The sequence below is a fragment of the Gymnodraco acuticeps genome, unplaced genomic scaffold (genome assembly GCF_902827175.1).
Source record: "Gymnodraco acuticeps unplaced genomic scaffold, fGymAcu1.1, whole genome shotgun sequence".
NCBI classification, from domain to species: domain Eukaryota; kingdom Metazoa; phylum Chordata; class Actinopteri; order Perciformes; family Bathydraconidae; genus Gymnodraco; species Gymnodraco acuticeps.
This window is the reverse complement of record NW_022990374.1, coordinates 185097-202018: the sequence shown is the minus strand read 5'-3', so window position 1 is coordinate 202018 and position 16922 is coordinate 185097. Positions and strand designations below refer to the sequence as shown.

Genomic DNA, 16922 nt, shown 5'->3' with positions numbered 1-16922 from the left:
ATTTTGAGATTTTGAGTAAAAAAAGTCAGACTTTTGAGATTTTGAGAAAAAAAGACCGGATTTTGAGAAAAAAGTCAGACTTTTGAGATTTTGAGAAAAAAAGTCATAATTTTGAGAATAAAGACAGAATTTTTTGATTTTGAGAAAAAAGTCAGAATTTTGAGAAATAGTAAAAGAAAAAGAAACTGGCATTCCTCCATCTTGTGACTGTGTAACTCCGTCTCTTGGATATAATGTGAAGGACACTGTTCAGGAACTAGTTGATGCTCTGTATGTGATGACTGCTTCCATTCTGGAGAGGATCAGAAACACATGGATCCTGAGGTTGAAGCTCAAGCCGGGGACCAGGGAGATCTTTCTAACAGAAAGTTTCATTTTAGTTAACACATGTAATAATCATAACCAAGCAAAAACATGGACTATGTGAGGGTCATGCATTGTAACATGAACCTGTATTCACTGTGAACATATAACGTCTGCTGGACCTGACTGATGAATAATAGACTTGGTAAAGCATGATGAATATTCTGCCAATTTGTTACAGTTATTCACGGAGAGGCTTCGGATAATTAAGGCTTTTCTTTGTTCCGCCAGTTCTGATTTTGGACATTCTGCATTGATATGCTGTTCTGTGTGCAGTTATTTTAAAAACCAATCACTTTCTTGGCTGGGAAAATGAAGACAATGGTTACATAAGATGTAATCACACAGCATTGGTTGAGATAAAAGGTAATATGTAAGAGGCGTGTGGCGCAGTGGACTAGAGCGTTGGTGTTCGGGTCACAGCAGGTTCAAACCCCACTGCAGTCAGCATGTCGTTGTGTGACACTTCACCCCAAAGTGCTCCTGTGGGGATTGTCCTCAGTATTGAGTATGTAAGTCGCTTTGGATAAAAGCGTCTAACAAGTGACATGTGATGTAATGTAAGATAGATAAAAAGGATTTGCAGGGAATCCAAGAGCCTTTGTACAGACCTGCGTCTGAGCATCAACAAGAATACTGTTTCTCAATGTTGTGTTATTTGTTTTCATATTTTTTAGTCAATGTATCAAACATGTCAGAAACAAAACATACAAATGAAGCTGAGCGCAAGTTCAACCAGGAAGACCGTCTTTACTCTTCATGTATTTCTATCTCCATGTTTCTACTCTCTCTCCTCTCAATAAGTGACCGGGGGCGTCACTCTTCAGCTTAGCCAATCACTTCGCTCTATTCTCACAACAAGCCTATCATAATGCTCCGTCAAATCTTTTTAAATCTGCTCTCCCCCCTCTGACAGCTGTCATTTCAGGTGACTCTACGCAACCCTCCTCCCCCCCTTTTCACCTCCTGTCCCTCTGAATCCAGGGTCAAGCTAAGCCCCTCCCCTTCAGACCGAACCCAACCATCCATTCACCACCACCAGGGTCTAGACCCCGGGGGGGTTTCATCGGATCGGTTCTACCCTCCCGAATGATACTTCCTGCACAACGGGGCCTAATCGCCAAAATCACCTTTACATTCATTTGTGCATCTGCGCGATACATATGTATTCTTACATCAAAAACCGTCTCTCCTGATTGAACAGTAATCTTTGTAAAAACAATTTCTTATAATAATAATTATATCAAAGAGAAAAATTAAAAAACGTTCAGGGTACAAAGAAAATGAAAGAGTCTCTCATGTTCAACAGGGGCAAGAAGAAGCTTAAAACCTCTCGTCCCCCTCTAGCGTACATGTTCCTTGAATATAAAAGATTAGGTCATCGTCATCAGCGTCATGTTGTAAACAAATATGTATTTATCATTATTATCAGAAATAAATAACTTTTAAAATGACAAGAAATAACTAGTATGAGTTCACAGGTCCTGCTCATAACCATTAATGATTTGTCTTCTAACTAATGTTTAGATAAACAATATTTCAGCTCGTCATTCCAGTTACAACCTTTTGTTGAGATGCAATTACGTTTTGAATTTGTTTGTCGTATGGGTGTTTTTAAAAAAAATGCAGTTTCCTCTCAACATGTGCATGCTTTCTCTCCGTGTGAAAAGTCCCTGGACATTACGAGGTAATGGTTGATTTGCGGCTTTGAACATCATTTGGATAGTTTTATAGTCTTGTAGTTTTAGTGTTTGATAAATAATGTATTTGTCGGTTCTCTGTTGGTAGTTTTATACTAATTCTCAGCCGGATAATTACATTGGAGTAAATTGACAAACCAGACATGACATGGACAAATGGTAAATACATGTAGCTGGGATGTGACACTTTCATAACCCTCCATAAAAAGGACACCAACACACAATAAAACACCTTTTCATAGTCGCAGCTTGGTAAGTACAATGATAAAACGGATAAGTCAAATCAAGCAATCTGATTGGTTCTTAGCCGTGATATAATGAGCGTATATCACAGGTAGAATTGTAGTTACTTTTCACAAGTCAGTGTCCCTCCGCGTCTGAGCTACAACCGTTACAACTGTTACATTACGTCCGTTACGAAACTAACTAACAAAGCTTAAGATGGAAACATTTAAGGTTAACTTCGACCTCCGGAGTCTTACTGTGGAGGAGTGGATTGAGGAGTGCCTATCTCCACCTAAACGACGACATGCAGAGCAACGAACAGAACACCGTGAAGCAAACAAAATGGGCAGTTAAGTGCTTTGAAGACAAAAGCTTTCTGATGCGGGTCTTGAAAGCAGGTTTTAATTATGAAATTATGAGCGTTAGTGGCCACAGGTGCGAAAGCTCTCTCCGAGAAAGTGGAGCAATATTCTCACCACGCCAAGCAACAGCCTAGAACAACCTCAACCTGTACAAGTAACCTCGTAAGCCAAGCTACTGATGCTGGACAGGTTTTCAGTGGCTGCACAATAAACGCCAACATACACATGAATGTAAATAAATAGCCAAACTATTGATCAACGCTATCCGTCTAATATGTTCGCTAGCTGTTAACGTCCCGTCCACACAGCAGCGTTATCTTCCAACGCTTCTGCCCATTGACTTTGAATGGGGTGACGTCACTTTGCCTCGCTTTTCGCCGAACTGCATTGTGGGGAAGCAAAGCGAAGATTTCCAGGATTTCCAGGATTTCCAGGATTCAAAAGTTGAGCAATGTTCAACTTTTGAAGCTGAGGTGGAAGCGTCAGCCAATCAAATCCCGTTTATGCAAATCTGACAGTCCAAGCGCTAGCCAATCAAACCGCGTGTAAGCAGGGAGAGACAGACCGCAGTTCATTTCCTCATATTCCAAACGAGAAATTACGGTAGCAAATCACCCGGTTCTTTACGACCAGAACTATTAACGGGATACAAACCGGAGGAGCGAGGCATGGAGGGAGGTGGCAGAGACAGTGGGTGAAACTGGTAGGTTTTCGCCTGTTTGGGGATTTTATATCCAGTTTACTTCGTTTTAACATTGCTATTGCTTTGTATGTCGGGGGCGGGAGATTCATGTGATTGGTTGTTGGTCGCAAAAAATCCCCAAGCTTTCAGACACGCACACCTCCAAGATTTTCAAGATTTTTTTAACGCGGCCGTGTGGACGGGCCGTAAGTGTTGTTGCATAGCAACCACCTCGCACTATGTTTTGTGCAGAAGGCAACGGAGGGACTATTTTATTTTGCTTAATTATATCACATGAAGTGCTTGTACAAAATCTCCCTGCATGTGTATATATGTATCTGGTTAACTCAGGGTCCTTTCTTCTCAAACCCCTGTGAGCGCTGGCCGTTTAACGAGAAGAGGAGAAAGAAAACAAAGCGAGGACTGCAGCCATTGATCGTCCTCTTAAAGCCCTTTTTAGGCCTTCAGAGAAACTGCTTTTGCTGCTTGAACATCTACATGTCTGCGTGTTATGTTGCTACAGCTCTTGAAATGTCTGCTCATTCAATTCTAACAAGATCTTTCAGTGTGCGCTTGTTATACTCCACTCAGGGTTCATAGCTGCTGCAGAACACTGTGACCTTCTGCTCTTCAATGGGAGCTGTTAGGCAGCTGAGCAGGACTTACACAAACACATAACAGAAGAAGACGAAACGATAATCTCTTTGTCAGCCAATCGTGTGTGGCTTAGAAAGGTGTTGAAGGTTCATGGCATCACATTTATCTTCAATCTAATATTTATTATAAAACGGACAAGTCAAATCAAGCAATCTGATTGGATCTTAGCCGTGATATACTGAGCGTATACCACGGGTAGAATTGTAAGTTACTTTTCACAACAAGTCAGTATCCCTCCGCGTCTGAGAAAAACAGTATACCGTTGGGCTGAAAAGCAAACTGCCTGCAGTTTGCTTTTCAAACTGGAACAAGAAAGCAGCGGAGAAGCAACGGGGCAGAAACCCTCCTTTTTACGCAGCGGTCCAGACATAGACATCAAACGGCAAAACATATTCAGTGTGCAGTTCCTTTGGCATTATGGCAGGGATATCTAGATACTTTCCAAGGTTTGACATCATGAATTGTGCTACTTTTAAAGCAAGTTTTCAAATCTGTAATCAAAGAGGTCCGCAAAAACACTATCGACCAATCAGATTGCTTGATTTGACTTGTAAGTTTTATATATTTCCATTTCTTCCGTTACGAAACAAACTTACAAAGCATAAGATGGAAACATTTAAGATGAACTTCGACCTCCGGGGGGGTCTCACTATGGAGGAGTGGATTGAGCAGTGCCTATCTCCAGAAGAAAAAAAGCAACTAAACGACGACATGCAGAGCTACGTGAAGAGCAGGTAGACCAACTGGAAAAGTGCCACCATTCAAAAGCTTTCTGATGCGGGTCTTGAAACAAAGCAGAGAAATGATGACCGTTAGTGGCCACAGGTACGAAAGCTCTCTCCAGAGCTGCTGGAAGCCAAATCTCGGGGACCGGAGAAAGTGGAGCAATATTCTCGCCACGCCAAGCAACAGCCTAGAACAACCTCAACCTGTACAAGTAACCTCGTAAGCCTTTCTATTGATGCTGGACAGGTTTTCAGTGGCTGCACAATAAACAGCAACATACACATGAATGTAAATAAATAGCTAAATAATGGATCAACGCTCTCTGTCTAATATGCTCGCTAGCTGTTAGTGTTGTTGCATAGCAACCACCTCGCACTATGTTTCGTGCAGAAGGCAACGGAGGGAATATTTTATTTTGAACATCATTATTTACTAATAAAAACTATTTAAATTAGAGTGTGTATTTTTCTTTCATATTGCCACACTTGGTAACCGTTTTATAAAAGCAATAGCTCACGACAGGCCGTGGTATATGCTCATTATATCACAGCTAAGGGGGTTGTCGACCCTCCGCTTCGCGTCGGGCCGAACCACGCCCCTTAGCTGTGATATAATGAGCATATACCACGGCCTGTCGTGAGCTATTGCTTAAATAATCCATTCCTTGCACAATTAACGTATATAATATCCTGCTTATTACTTTTTACTGTACATTTGTATTTCCACATGTATATTTTCTACTTTTTTAATGCTATTTTATTTCAATTTGAGACGTTTACATTTTGGATTGTTTCTTGTTCTAGTCTTTTAATTTGTGTTTTACTTTTATGTCTGCACCCCGACATCAAGTCAAATTCCTCGTACGTGTCAACCTACCTGGTGATAAACCTGATTCTGAAACATTCCCAAATTGGGATCAATAAAGTAAATCTTATCTTATTGCAGTAACACACTCTTTCCATTCACAGCACATGTTACCTGAAGATGAAGATGAAGAGCATGAGCAGCATGCAGAAGGTGGCCACGTTGTCCATGGTCTTCATCAGAACCACCAGCTGTCTCCTCAGAGCGGGCATGAACCTCACGAGCTTCAGGACCCTCAGCAGTCTGAAGGTCCTCAGCACCGACAGACCTCCGTCAGACTGGCCCACGATCTCACACACACTGAGAACAGAAACAGGAGCAACATTGACATAGACATGCATTAATATTGTCACGATCTGTCTTTGTTTTATTTTGTATTGTTAAGATCTGTCTTTGTTATCCCGTTTTATTCTGAAAGGTGAGCACTCCCCAGTTAAGTCTGTTTTTACTTCCTGTCTCTGTGTTGCCCTCCTGTTTGATTGCCTGATTGTGTTCACCTGTGTTTTTCCTCCCTCCCCACCTGTGTCTTGTCTTGGTGATCACTCATGCTGGTATTTAAGTTATGTTCGTCTTTCAGTCGTTGTGAGATCCTTGTCCGAGTTGAATGTGTTCACTGGGGAGAGAGTGCTGCTCTGTATGTGTCAGTTGTTAGCCTTGAAATAAAGGAATGTTCGGTTACACCTCTGTTCCTGCCTGCTTCGCTCACCCTGACAAACATACAGTAGATACCTGTGCCAGGGGTCACGAATCCTAACCAACACGGTCATTGGCAGATTTGATAAACCTTCCAATTGTCCTCAGGTCAAATTTGACTTGTTTTCTTCAGCTTATGTCCAAAAGAATAACATGGATGGATCCATATTATGTTCCTCGCAAAATCTCATGTTTCTAATTTCATTGGATTCTGGGAGTTGTATTTCAATGTAAAGCATCGTGGTCAACAGGTGTCAGAAACACTTTCAAGATGTGTTCCTCTGATGTTAACTAGGGAAGATGAAACAAATACAAATAAAAACCCTTTGTCTGAGGCAAGGATAAATCAGAATCCTGAAAAAATCGGACTTCTGAGAAAAAAGACAAAAATCTGAGAGAAAAGTCAAAATTCTGAAAAATTATTTCTAAGATAAAAAGTTGGAAATCTGAAAAAGCTGACATTCTGAGAGAAATACAAAATTCTCCAAAAAATCTAATTCTGACTGATCTCAGAACTTCAAAAAAAACAAAACACTTTTGGTCAGTTCTTAAAAAAAGAAAATGTCACATGACCCTAATCCTCTCCCGTACCTAATGACCAGTGGCGATCCTAGAGTCAGTGGGGGCCCAAGGCAAACATTCCCTGGGGGCCCCTCAAACCAGCTTTTCATCACCACGCACAACCGGCAGCAGCAAACCCCCCCGGAGCGGAGAAAATAAACTTCACTGATGAAGCAGCTTTTGACGGCGCGCTATGCATGGGGCACCCTAGAAGGGGTTTCCAGACATGTCATCGCAGTAAATTAAAGGGGATTTCATGTTGTCGTTGCTGTGGACCTTCTTAAATCTACCTTCTTTGGGGGCCCCCTTCTTTGGGGGCCCCCTTCTGGTCCGGGGCCCCAAGCAGTTGCCTGCCTGCCTGCGCCCCTGCTAATGACATATAATCTGAGTACATAAAGTAATCATTACTCTCTTCACATTAAAATATGTTTCATGTTTTATACTAACACTTTAAGGAAACGTTGACAAATTGGTTTTTGTTGTGTTGAAGTGATTCATGTGTCCACTTAAGAGGTTTTGGTCACTATAAATCAAGCTTGTGCTTAAATGCCTAATGTCTTTTTTTAAATTGCTGTTTGCTCCTGAAAAACAACCACAGGGGGTGGGCGGGGGTCATGGACGTTAAACCCTCCCTTTGAGTTCAGGAAGGTATTGTTCAAGAGCAGAAAAAACGATGCTGGTTTCCTGGTTAAAATTGTGCTTTAAAGAAATGTGTCCTCTAATGGAGGGGCACTCCTCTGAACACATCAATAGCATCAGCTGCATAGGGGGGGGGGGAAGATTGAATAGGAGCACTTTTAAAAGAGCATGAACAGATGAGAACGTTCAGATAGATGAAGAGACAACAATTGGTTGTGCATCGAGAGATAAGAAGACAGGTGTAGATACGTTCAATCAGTGACGGGCTGCACATTTGATCTTGTTCAGTTTGAGTTGCTTTGATGTGCATTTGATCTCAGTGTTATAATGAGGATCACAGACGATGCGCTCTGACGGATGAATTAGAAAAACCGTCAGCTGATCAAAGCCTCAGATGCTCCGGGCTCACACAACAAAAGACTAAACCTGTTCGCTGCCGTCTGCCGGCATCCAAACACATACAGGTGGTACATTTCAATCAGGCACAATGCAGATGACAGATTACAAAGCATGGCATGAATAATTGAACTGCAGCAACAACAGTCGGTCAAACCCCCCAAAAAGTACCAGAATAACATCGGTCGGTATATCGGTAACAGTAGTGTCAAAAAAAGAATATGTCAATAAGATTTTGCTTGTGATTGGTCCGCATGATCAGGGGGGTATACTACGAAGCAGGATTTTCGCTTAGCGGCTAAATTCAGGGAAAACTCCGGCTTTCCGGTCCTACGAAGCTGGTTCTCTTTTTAGCAGGCTAGATCTCCATGGTAACTGATGCTTAGCGGCTAACCTGGTCGGGACCAGGTTAGGTTGCAGGCTAAGAGCTCAACTCAGTGAAAGCACTGCCTGCTGACCAATCAGAGCTCAGTGTGCGGAGTTTAAAGCGATCAAGTCATATTACAGGAGAAAGGAAATACAGAAAAGCTGCCGTCGCAGGAAAGACGGCCGTCAAAAATCACCGACTGTGTGAACGTGAACATGAATAGAATATCACCTCCATCTTCAGAGCAATCTGACTATTATAACATTAGCGTTAAGAAAGCTTACTGAAATATCTGCCACAACATAAGTAACCGGATCAGAGTAACATTAAGTACAGTCCGCGGCATATCACTTCATAATGTATCATATATCTCCTTATCTGAGTCAGCTGAGCCGTATCTGGCCGTGCAACACTCACAGTGTCACATACTGTATGCAGAAGTATTATTTTAAGCAACACATTAAGTTGACGAAACACTCGAGTCAAATGTAATGAAAGTCAGATCGTGTCTTAGACGGGGCAGTGATATCATAAACCTGTTAATGTACGCATTCAAACACTTGTTCTGTTCCCAGCTGTATTCACCTTGCAGGTGCAGCTCTGTGGCTTTGATCCTGGATCAAGTGTTTAAGTCATGGATGTTTAAAGTTTAACTTCTTCATATGTCTAATATTAAAGTTCACTTTTCATTCAGGAAGTATGACGCTGCGCTGTCAGTACGCTTCTCCATGTTTGTGATTAGTCGAATGCTCCAGATACCACCTTTCATGTGAACGCGCACCTAACTAGATAGGACACGGCTGGCTTGAGCGATCCACTTGATAACCAGCGTCGTAGTACCGTTTAGCGAGAGCGCGTATGTTTTGGATTAGGCCAACCGGCTAACTCAAACATATCCAGGTTAGGTTGAACTAGATTCGTAGTACAGGCCTCTGAAGTAGTGAGTGTGTGTGAAGTTCACCTTCCTGCTAGACAACCTTTATGTCTGCTATATATTTAATACTTTGGAATAACAATTGTACGTACACTACTAACAAATGCAGCAAAGGCTTACAATGCCAAACTTAAGGCTTCAGAAGATCACAGAGAAATCGGTGCACTTCTATCTAGACAGGTCTCAGTATATGATGCAAAATGACACAAAAGTAAAGCGCTGAATGTGGAGTTTGACATATTGGTGGTGCTGGATAAGCTAGGAAGCTAAAGTGGAAAAATAAGAACTAAAGTGAAGGTAGGACGTTGACAGAAATGAAAGCAAGTCAGGAAAATAAAAATGAGAAGTAAGAGGGTAAACGGAGAGGAGTTGTCAGGCAGTACAACAATATCTTTGACCTTCCTTCTGGCAACACTGCATATTTAGGACATCTATATTACCTTATGATGACGATGATTCCATCAAAGACATTGTAGGGGTTTCTCAGGTAGCTGAAGGAGCCAAATGCAGTGAGTTTGAGTAACATCTCCAGGGAGAACATGCTGGTGAACACGATGTTGCAGATTTCCAGAACATTGGTGAGTTCTTCTGGCTGACAAAGAAAAGAAACACAAAAAAGAGGAATAAGATGGGAAGGTAGAGCAGACAAAACGCAAGAAAGGCACTCAGGGTATGTACCCACATTGTTAAAGTTAGCGTGCTAACGAAGAGGCTACCTCCACGTCTGGAAATAAAAGCCCTTAACCTGCATTATCTCTACTATCCAGCAGGGGGCAACTCCTCTTTCCCATTAAGAAGTCGGATTGTATAGAAGTCTATGGGAAAAGCAGCCCACTCTCTTCAGTCTGCGTACAAATGACACGACTGTGCAAAGGCTTGCAATAGATACGCAGAAGTCCAATTTTGCGTGCATATGATACTCCCACGTTACGTTTGTTATGAACGTATCTTAAATGCGTTTATTTTCTACATATTGTAACGTTCACAAGGTGAGTCGGAAACAGGCTTCTCGTTATTAGGCTTTAATAACTCTTGTTGTTTACAGATGATCACAGGTACATGTACACTTTGTGGGTTCTACCTCACACTAACCTAACTCCTACCCCTACACATATATATATATATCAGTGTCTACGTCACAACTCCCCGCCCTCCCCCGTCCGCTCCCCCAACCACAGGCCCGCACCTCAACCAGCATCACTGTGCAGCTCTATGATTGGCAGAGAGACGGGGGATGCCTGAGTGACACCCTGGACATCCTATGCAGGGTCGCTACAATATCTTTGCCATTTATTTAACCCTAACCCAATAAGCTGCTGTGTCGTTTATTGCACCGCAAACATTAAAACTGTCATTGGAACGGCGATCCAGCCTGAAGCCACAGAGCTCTTTGTTTGAATGTTTAAGTATATCAGCGTATCATATGCACGCAAAACGGACTTCTGCGTATCTATTGCACGCCTTTGCAAAGTCGTGTCATTTGTACGCAGACTGTGAGACCGGGTTGGAAAAAAGGCACCCCAATATATTTGTAATCTTCAGCAAAGATGTACCTTATGAGTTCATGATCTCAATTGCTTGTCCTTCATAAAGCATGGTGTTTGTTCAGTAAATTATGATCTAATTTGGAATAAAATAGACGCTAAACCGGGACACCTTGTCAGGCAAGGCAAGGCAATGTATTTGTATAGCACAATTCATACAGTAATGCAATTCAAAGTGCTTTACAGGATCAGACAGAGAAAACACAATACATTGAGAAGAAATACAAAACACACAAAATAATTCATTAAAAGAAAGAAAACCATGTTTAACAGTTCGAAGATTAGAACATTTCCATTTGAAAAGCCATATTAAAAATAAATGTTTTTAGACCTGATTGAAATGATTCTAAAGTGCCAGCCAATGGAACAGTGAGCGGGCCTGAAGACCTAAGGGGTCTGCTGGGTTCGTAGCACTGAAGGAGGTCCTTGATATATTTGGGTCCTAGCCCGTTTAGTGCTTTATATGTGTATTGTAATTGAAAGGTTGCTACTATGGTGCTTGTAACTCTTTCACAGCGTGTTTTAACTTAATGCAATGAACAGGTCAGCGTGACGCGAGCTACTTAAAGGAACAATGATTGGATCCGTCACAGGAAAAGTGTACAACATTTGTTTTAAGTTTTCCAGATTAATAGAGCGTTTACACATTGATAGCCCTATTGGTGTTTTGTCTTCCATCTTTACAACGCCTTCTTTCATTTCCTTTCAGTCTCGGGTTGTTAATGCACATCAATGGGCGTCTTTCCATCTCTCTGACTCTGTTTGAGCCCTTCTCTCTCTCTCTCTCTCTCTGTCTGTCTGTCTGGCTGTTTCTGTCTGGCTTTGCTCAATATGAGGAAGAACACACACATGGACACACACACATGGACACACCCACCCACCCACACACACACACACATGGACACCCACACACACACACACACAACACACACACACACACACACACACACACACACACACACACACACACACACACACACACACACACACACACACACACACACACACACACACACACACACACACACACACACACACACACACACACCACACACACACACACACACACACACACACACACACACACGGACACACCCACACACACACATGGACACACCCACCCACCCACCCACACACACACACACACACACACACACACACACACACACACACACACACACACACACACACACACACACACATGGACACATGTACATGGACACACATACATGGACCCACACACACACACACACACATGGACACACCCACCCCCACCCACACACACACACACATGCACACATGGACACATACACACACCCACCCACACCCACACACACACATACACACACACACATGGACACACACACACAGACACACACACACACACACACAAACACACATGGACACACACACACACACACATGGACACACACACACACACAGTAACACATGGACACACACACACACACAGTAACACATGGACACACACACACACACATGGACACACACACCCACACACACACACACACACACACACATACACACACACACACACACACACACACACACACACACACACACACACCACACACACACACACACACACACACACACACACACACAAAGGGCTAAATGTGTCTCAATCATGATTTCCAGCACATCACTGTTCCTCAGAGCTGCTCTGTAACTTTCAGCAATGACATTTCCTCGCTGCAGAATCAATGAGCGCTGTGTGTTTTGGATTGACGGTGTGTGTGTGCGTGTGTGTGCGTGTGTGTGTGTGTGTGTGTGTGTGTGTGTGTGTGTGTGTGTGTGTGTGTGTGTGTGTGTGTGTTTGGTCTGCTGCATGTATATATATATATATGTATGTGTTTGTCAGTGCTAATGAGTGTTTAGCAGTGTGAGGAAGGGGCTAATTATGCATGGCCAGCGCTGTCGGTAACGATGTGACTGTTGACCGTTTGCAGAGCAGACAAACAGCGTCAGACGCCCCTGGAGATCCATTACTGCAGCCTCATTACTGCAGACCTGGCAACCCGTCTGAAGAAATGTGGGGTTTCTGGTCGTATGCATGGAATACAATAAGAAGACGATGAGGACAGATGATTTACCGGAGAAAGGGGACAGTTTGTACTAACGTAAAGAGGACTGGAACGAACTTTAGTAACTTGTTGTGGAAAAAACAAACAAAAACTAAAGCTATATCTTACAATTATTGAATTGATGTAAAACATAAGTCTCTCTTAGGTAAAAAATAAACTGAGCTTAATGCCTTGTGGTTAATCTTTAAAAATGATCATTAAGGGTTATTACGTGGCCCTGAAGTGCAAGACACCACAGCATTTCACATTGGACGAAAGGGTATTCCTTTAGGGAGAACACTTCTTGTTTGTGATTGGACAGAGCCAGCCAGAGAAGCACTGCTGTGATTGGTTGTTTTAGCTGCCAGTCAAGAAATGACCCTTCCTGATTGGTCAACACCCGACAGCGGAATATGTCCCAACGTGGTCCCAACACATCAGCCGTTAGCACACACTCAGAGCTCACAGCTCCTCATATCTGTTCAGAAACTGGACAAAAGTTAAACAAGTACAAACCACAGACTGTCTGTGTCATGGCGAATACAGTCGCTGCTTTATTTATGTCTGTATGACGTTGTTGTGAGTGTGGATGGAGCAGCTACAGGTTAGTTTAGCCTGGTGGATCCGATTCCATTCAGAAAACACGCATTTTAAAAGCTTTTCGCCTGCTGTCTGTCTGCAGACTTGTTAAAGCGTTAATTCATGGGTTTTACTAACCGTTATCAGTATGTTGTTACTTCGGCATCACTTTGAAACGTGTATTACAATTAAATCACGGTCAAATATGTTCATTTGGTTGTAGTTGGTATCTCCCATAGGATTTACATGGAGATACGCCCCGCCCCCTCTCAGCGCGACTTGTTTGAATGACAGGAGCAAACACAGCTGACTGCGGTTGTGTTTTCTGAAATGCTGTGGCGTTTTAACTTTAGTAACTTGTTGTGGATAAAAACTAACCAAAGCTATATCTTAGAATATACATTATTTATTTAATAGAACTACGAATACGTCTCTCTTAAATAAATACACATATGGAGCTTTATGTCTTTTGGTTCATCTTAAAACATTTACCATACAGGGTTATAGTCAATCGATTGTAACCTGACTTGTCATTTATTGTAACTTTTTTGATAATGTATAATAATTTTAGCCCCCGTACGTAAATGCATACCTTGATGCATGACATACATTTTTCTTTTTAAAGTTTTGTAGTTATTTTCCATCAGATTTGAGGTTTTTGACCCAAAATTAAGGGCTTTTTTTAAAAATAAGATACTGTATGCTTTTTTCTCTTCCACTTGTACTAGCTTTGTTTTCATACACCTTCAGTGTATTGAAATAGTTGGACAACTAATACCTTGGATAGTGAACACAAACAGAAACCTGCCTCTACACACATGACTAACTCTTTATAATATACTGTATGTCCATAGACTTGAAATCAAAAGTAATGTGGCTGATTTAAATGTGGTATTGGTTTGGTTTCTAAAATGTAGAAAGGTATATCTACTTATCAAGTAGTTTATACCGTAATGTAGGCACATTTGCAAACATGCAATAATCACTTGTGCAGATCTGTGTCAAACCTTAGTGAGATCTCTAGGTAAGGATAAATAAAGCTCTTGTATAGTGTGTTACTGCCAGAATTAAAGACGATACAAATCTGTGCAAACCGTCTGAAAACTTAAACCCTGAATCAGTTGTACCCACGTGTGTATCTTCATCCATGTCCTTACAACAGTTATTGCAAGTTACTTTAAACCATGTGATGCTCTCCTGAACCCAAGGTCCCTTTGGTCATACATCCACAAACTACAAGCAGTTCTAGATAATCAATACTTGGAGGACATTAGGCTATTATCATGTGTCACACGCACACACACACATACCATGTATACATCACTTCAGGGGACATTACATTGACTTACATGCATTTCCTGGAGACTTATCCTAACATTAACCATAACCAACACATGCCTAACCCTAACCCTTAACCTAAACCTAACCAAGTATTCACCCTACAATTAATGATCCCCCTTATGGGGACCTCCAATGTGTCCCCATAAGGGAGGCGAGTCCCCACACGTGACTGTGTAAACATATTTAGGTCCCCAAAAGTATAGTAATGCTAGACCACACACACACACACACACACACACACACACACACACACACACACACACACACACACACACACACAACACACACACACACACACACAACACACACACACCACACACACACACACCACACACACACACACACACACACACACACACACACACACACACACACACACACGTCCTGGTTTCTGAGGATCACTGAGAAGCACACAGACTAGCAGCGGTATCAGAACCCTAACCAAGAAGTTTCCGGTACAGTTTGCAGATCACGAAAAACTACAAATCATTTTCCTACTGGTGAAATGTAACGTATGACGAACCTACTTTGATGTTTGGTAACACCTATCTGTGATGTTCCCATATGTGGAGAGTTGTTGAACTTTGTGCAAGCCTTTCCAGCCTCTTCACTAATGCTTTGTGATGCACAGCGAGTCTGACCCCAACAGCCCATGCTGTGGCATCATGCATACATATCAGACATGTGCTAACGGGAACCAAAACAAACCAACATCCTTTCCCGACTTTTCATGTTTCAATTATTCAATTAGTTTCCTCTTGTTTTTAGAGTGTATCTCTTCAATAGAGGTTATAGTGTTTCAACTGGCTATCCTTTTAAAGTGATAGTTTTATTGACTTAAAGTAGGATGAAGTAAAAACATGTTATACGAGTTACATTGTTTTAGTAGATGATGATTGGCATGCTCCCAGATTGGAGAGACAAACAGGGGCACAGTTTAGCAACGCACTTCTGGACGGGGGAGTCCACAAAACGCTTTTCAAACTTCTTAAAACAAAGTCATACAAGAGAGTTTTACCTGTGTTGTAATTCTATACATCTTTACCGCTTTATCTTGATGTCAAACAACCCTTTCTGACATCAAGCTGAACTGTTATACCTAATAATGCCAGCGCAGAAGCCACCAGACTCCATTGACAAGATGAGCGATTATCCATTGCAAAACGATGCTGGTCTACAGCTGGCTTCGATGGGATGGTTTGTGTTATTGTGTGATCTGGCTAACCTGAACCTAACACACACAAAAACAGTGTTCTGCAAGGTTTAAGTTCTAGTTACCAATGGAGTGGTTTAGGCTACAGCATATTCTTCATTATGCATGCTTAAAATATTGCCGTGCCTTTCTATGATATTGCTAAAATACTTTTTTGCCAACGTCTTTTTCTACTGCAGTATTCAGCGTAGCTTCCTCAGATAGCAATGCTACTAATGAACCACTAGCAAAGGGTAGTACCTCATACATCCCACTTCCAAACATCCCAACTGTCCCTTTAAGTCTTGTTGATTGATTCTTCAGTTGTCCTCAGGTAGTGCAGCATTCATTTTAGATGCAGGGTTTCAGAAGCTCAGCTGTTTTAATTTTAGGAATCCAACTGTTTCCTGTGGATAGCTTCATTGTTTTCCAAAAACCCAATTATTATTTCATTCTTTCCTTCTCTGACCTACTTTTGGTTTCCAAACATGTTCAGTTTGCATGTGACAGACATTCCCCCTCTAAACTAAGTAGGAGGGTGTTATTTATTATTTTGACCGTGGCCTCGGCTGCTTCTTCACTTTTAATCCTGACCTTTCAGAGGAGACAGACAATCATTCAGCGGTGTTGTTTGATCTCTATCCATCCCTGTCAAATCTCCAAAGTGCCCATCATGTTGCTGCATTATTTATTCCCAAACAGCTGTTCGAATCTCTGAAGTGTTTCTCACTCGAAGGAATCCATCCTGTTCAACGGCGGAAACAGCCTTGTGTTTTTCCAATAATTCCCATGATGCAATTGGAGCATCTAAAGTCCCTTTTGAGACAAGGACTGAGAGAATTGACGAGTGAATCCCAAGACTTTCGATCGTTTCTGTGAAGTCAAGAGCAATGCGGTCGTCTTTCAACCAGCAGGTTGTTGGTTCGATTCCAGCACGTGCAGTCAACATGTCGATGTGTCCTTGGGCAAGATACTGAACCCCTGAGTTGCTCCTGATGGCCACCGGTGTGTGTGAG

General features: G+C 42.0%; 1 protein-coding gene across 1 annotated transcript in view; it reads right to left on the bottom strand.

The window, feature by feature from the left end:
* The window catches only part of LOC117551471 (voltage-dependent T-type calcium channel subunit alpha-1I-like), a gene marked incomplete at both ends in the record, with an annotated part of 140069 nt that overhangs the window by 13838 nt on the left and 109309 nt on the right, over positions 1 to 16922 (bottom strand). The window contains 2 exons of the mRNA XM_034224383.1: positions 5694 to 5879; positions 9610 to 9761. Of these exons, the coding sequence (XP_034080274.1) occupies positions 5694 to 5879; positions 9610 to 9761 (338 nt within the window). The remainder of the gene's footprint in view (positions 1 to 5693; positions 5880 to 9609; positions 9762 to 16922) is intronic.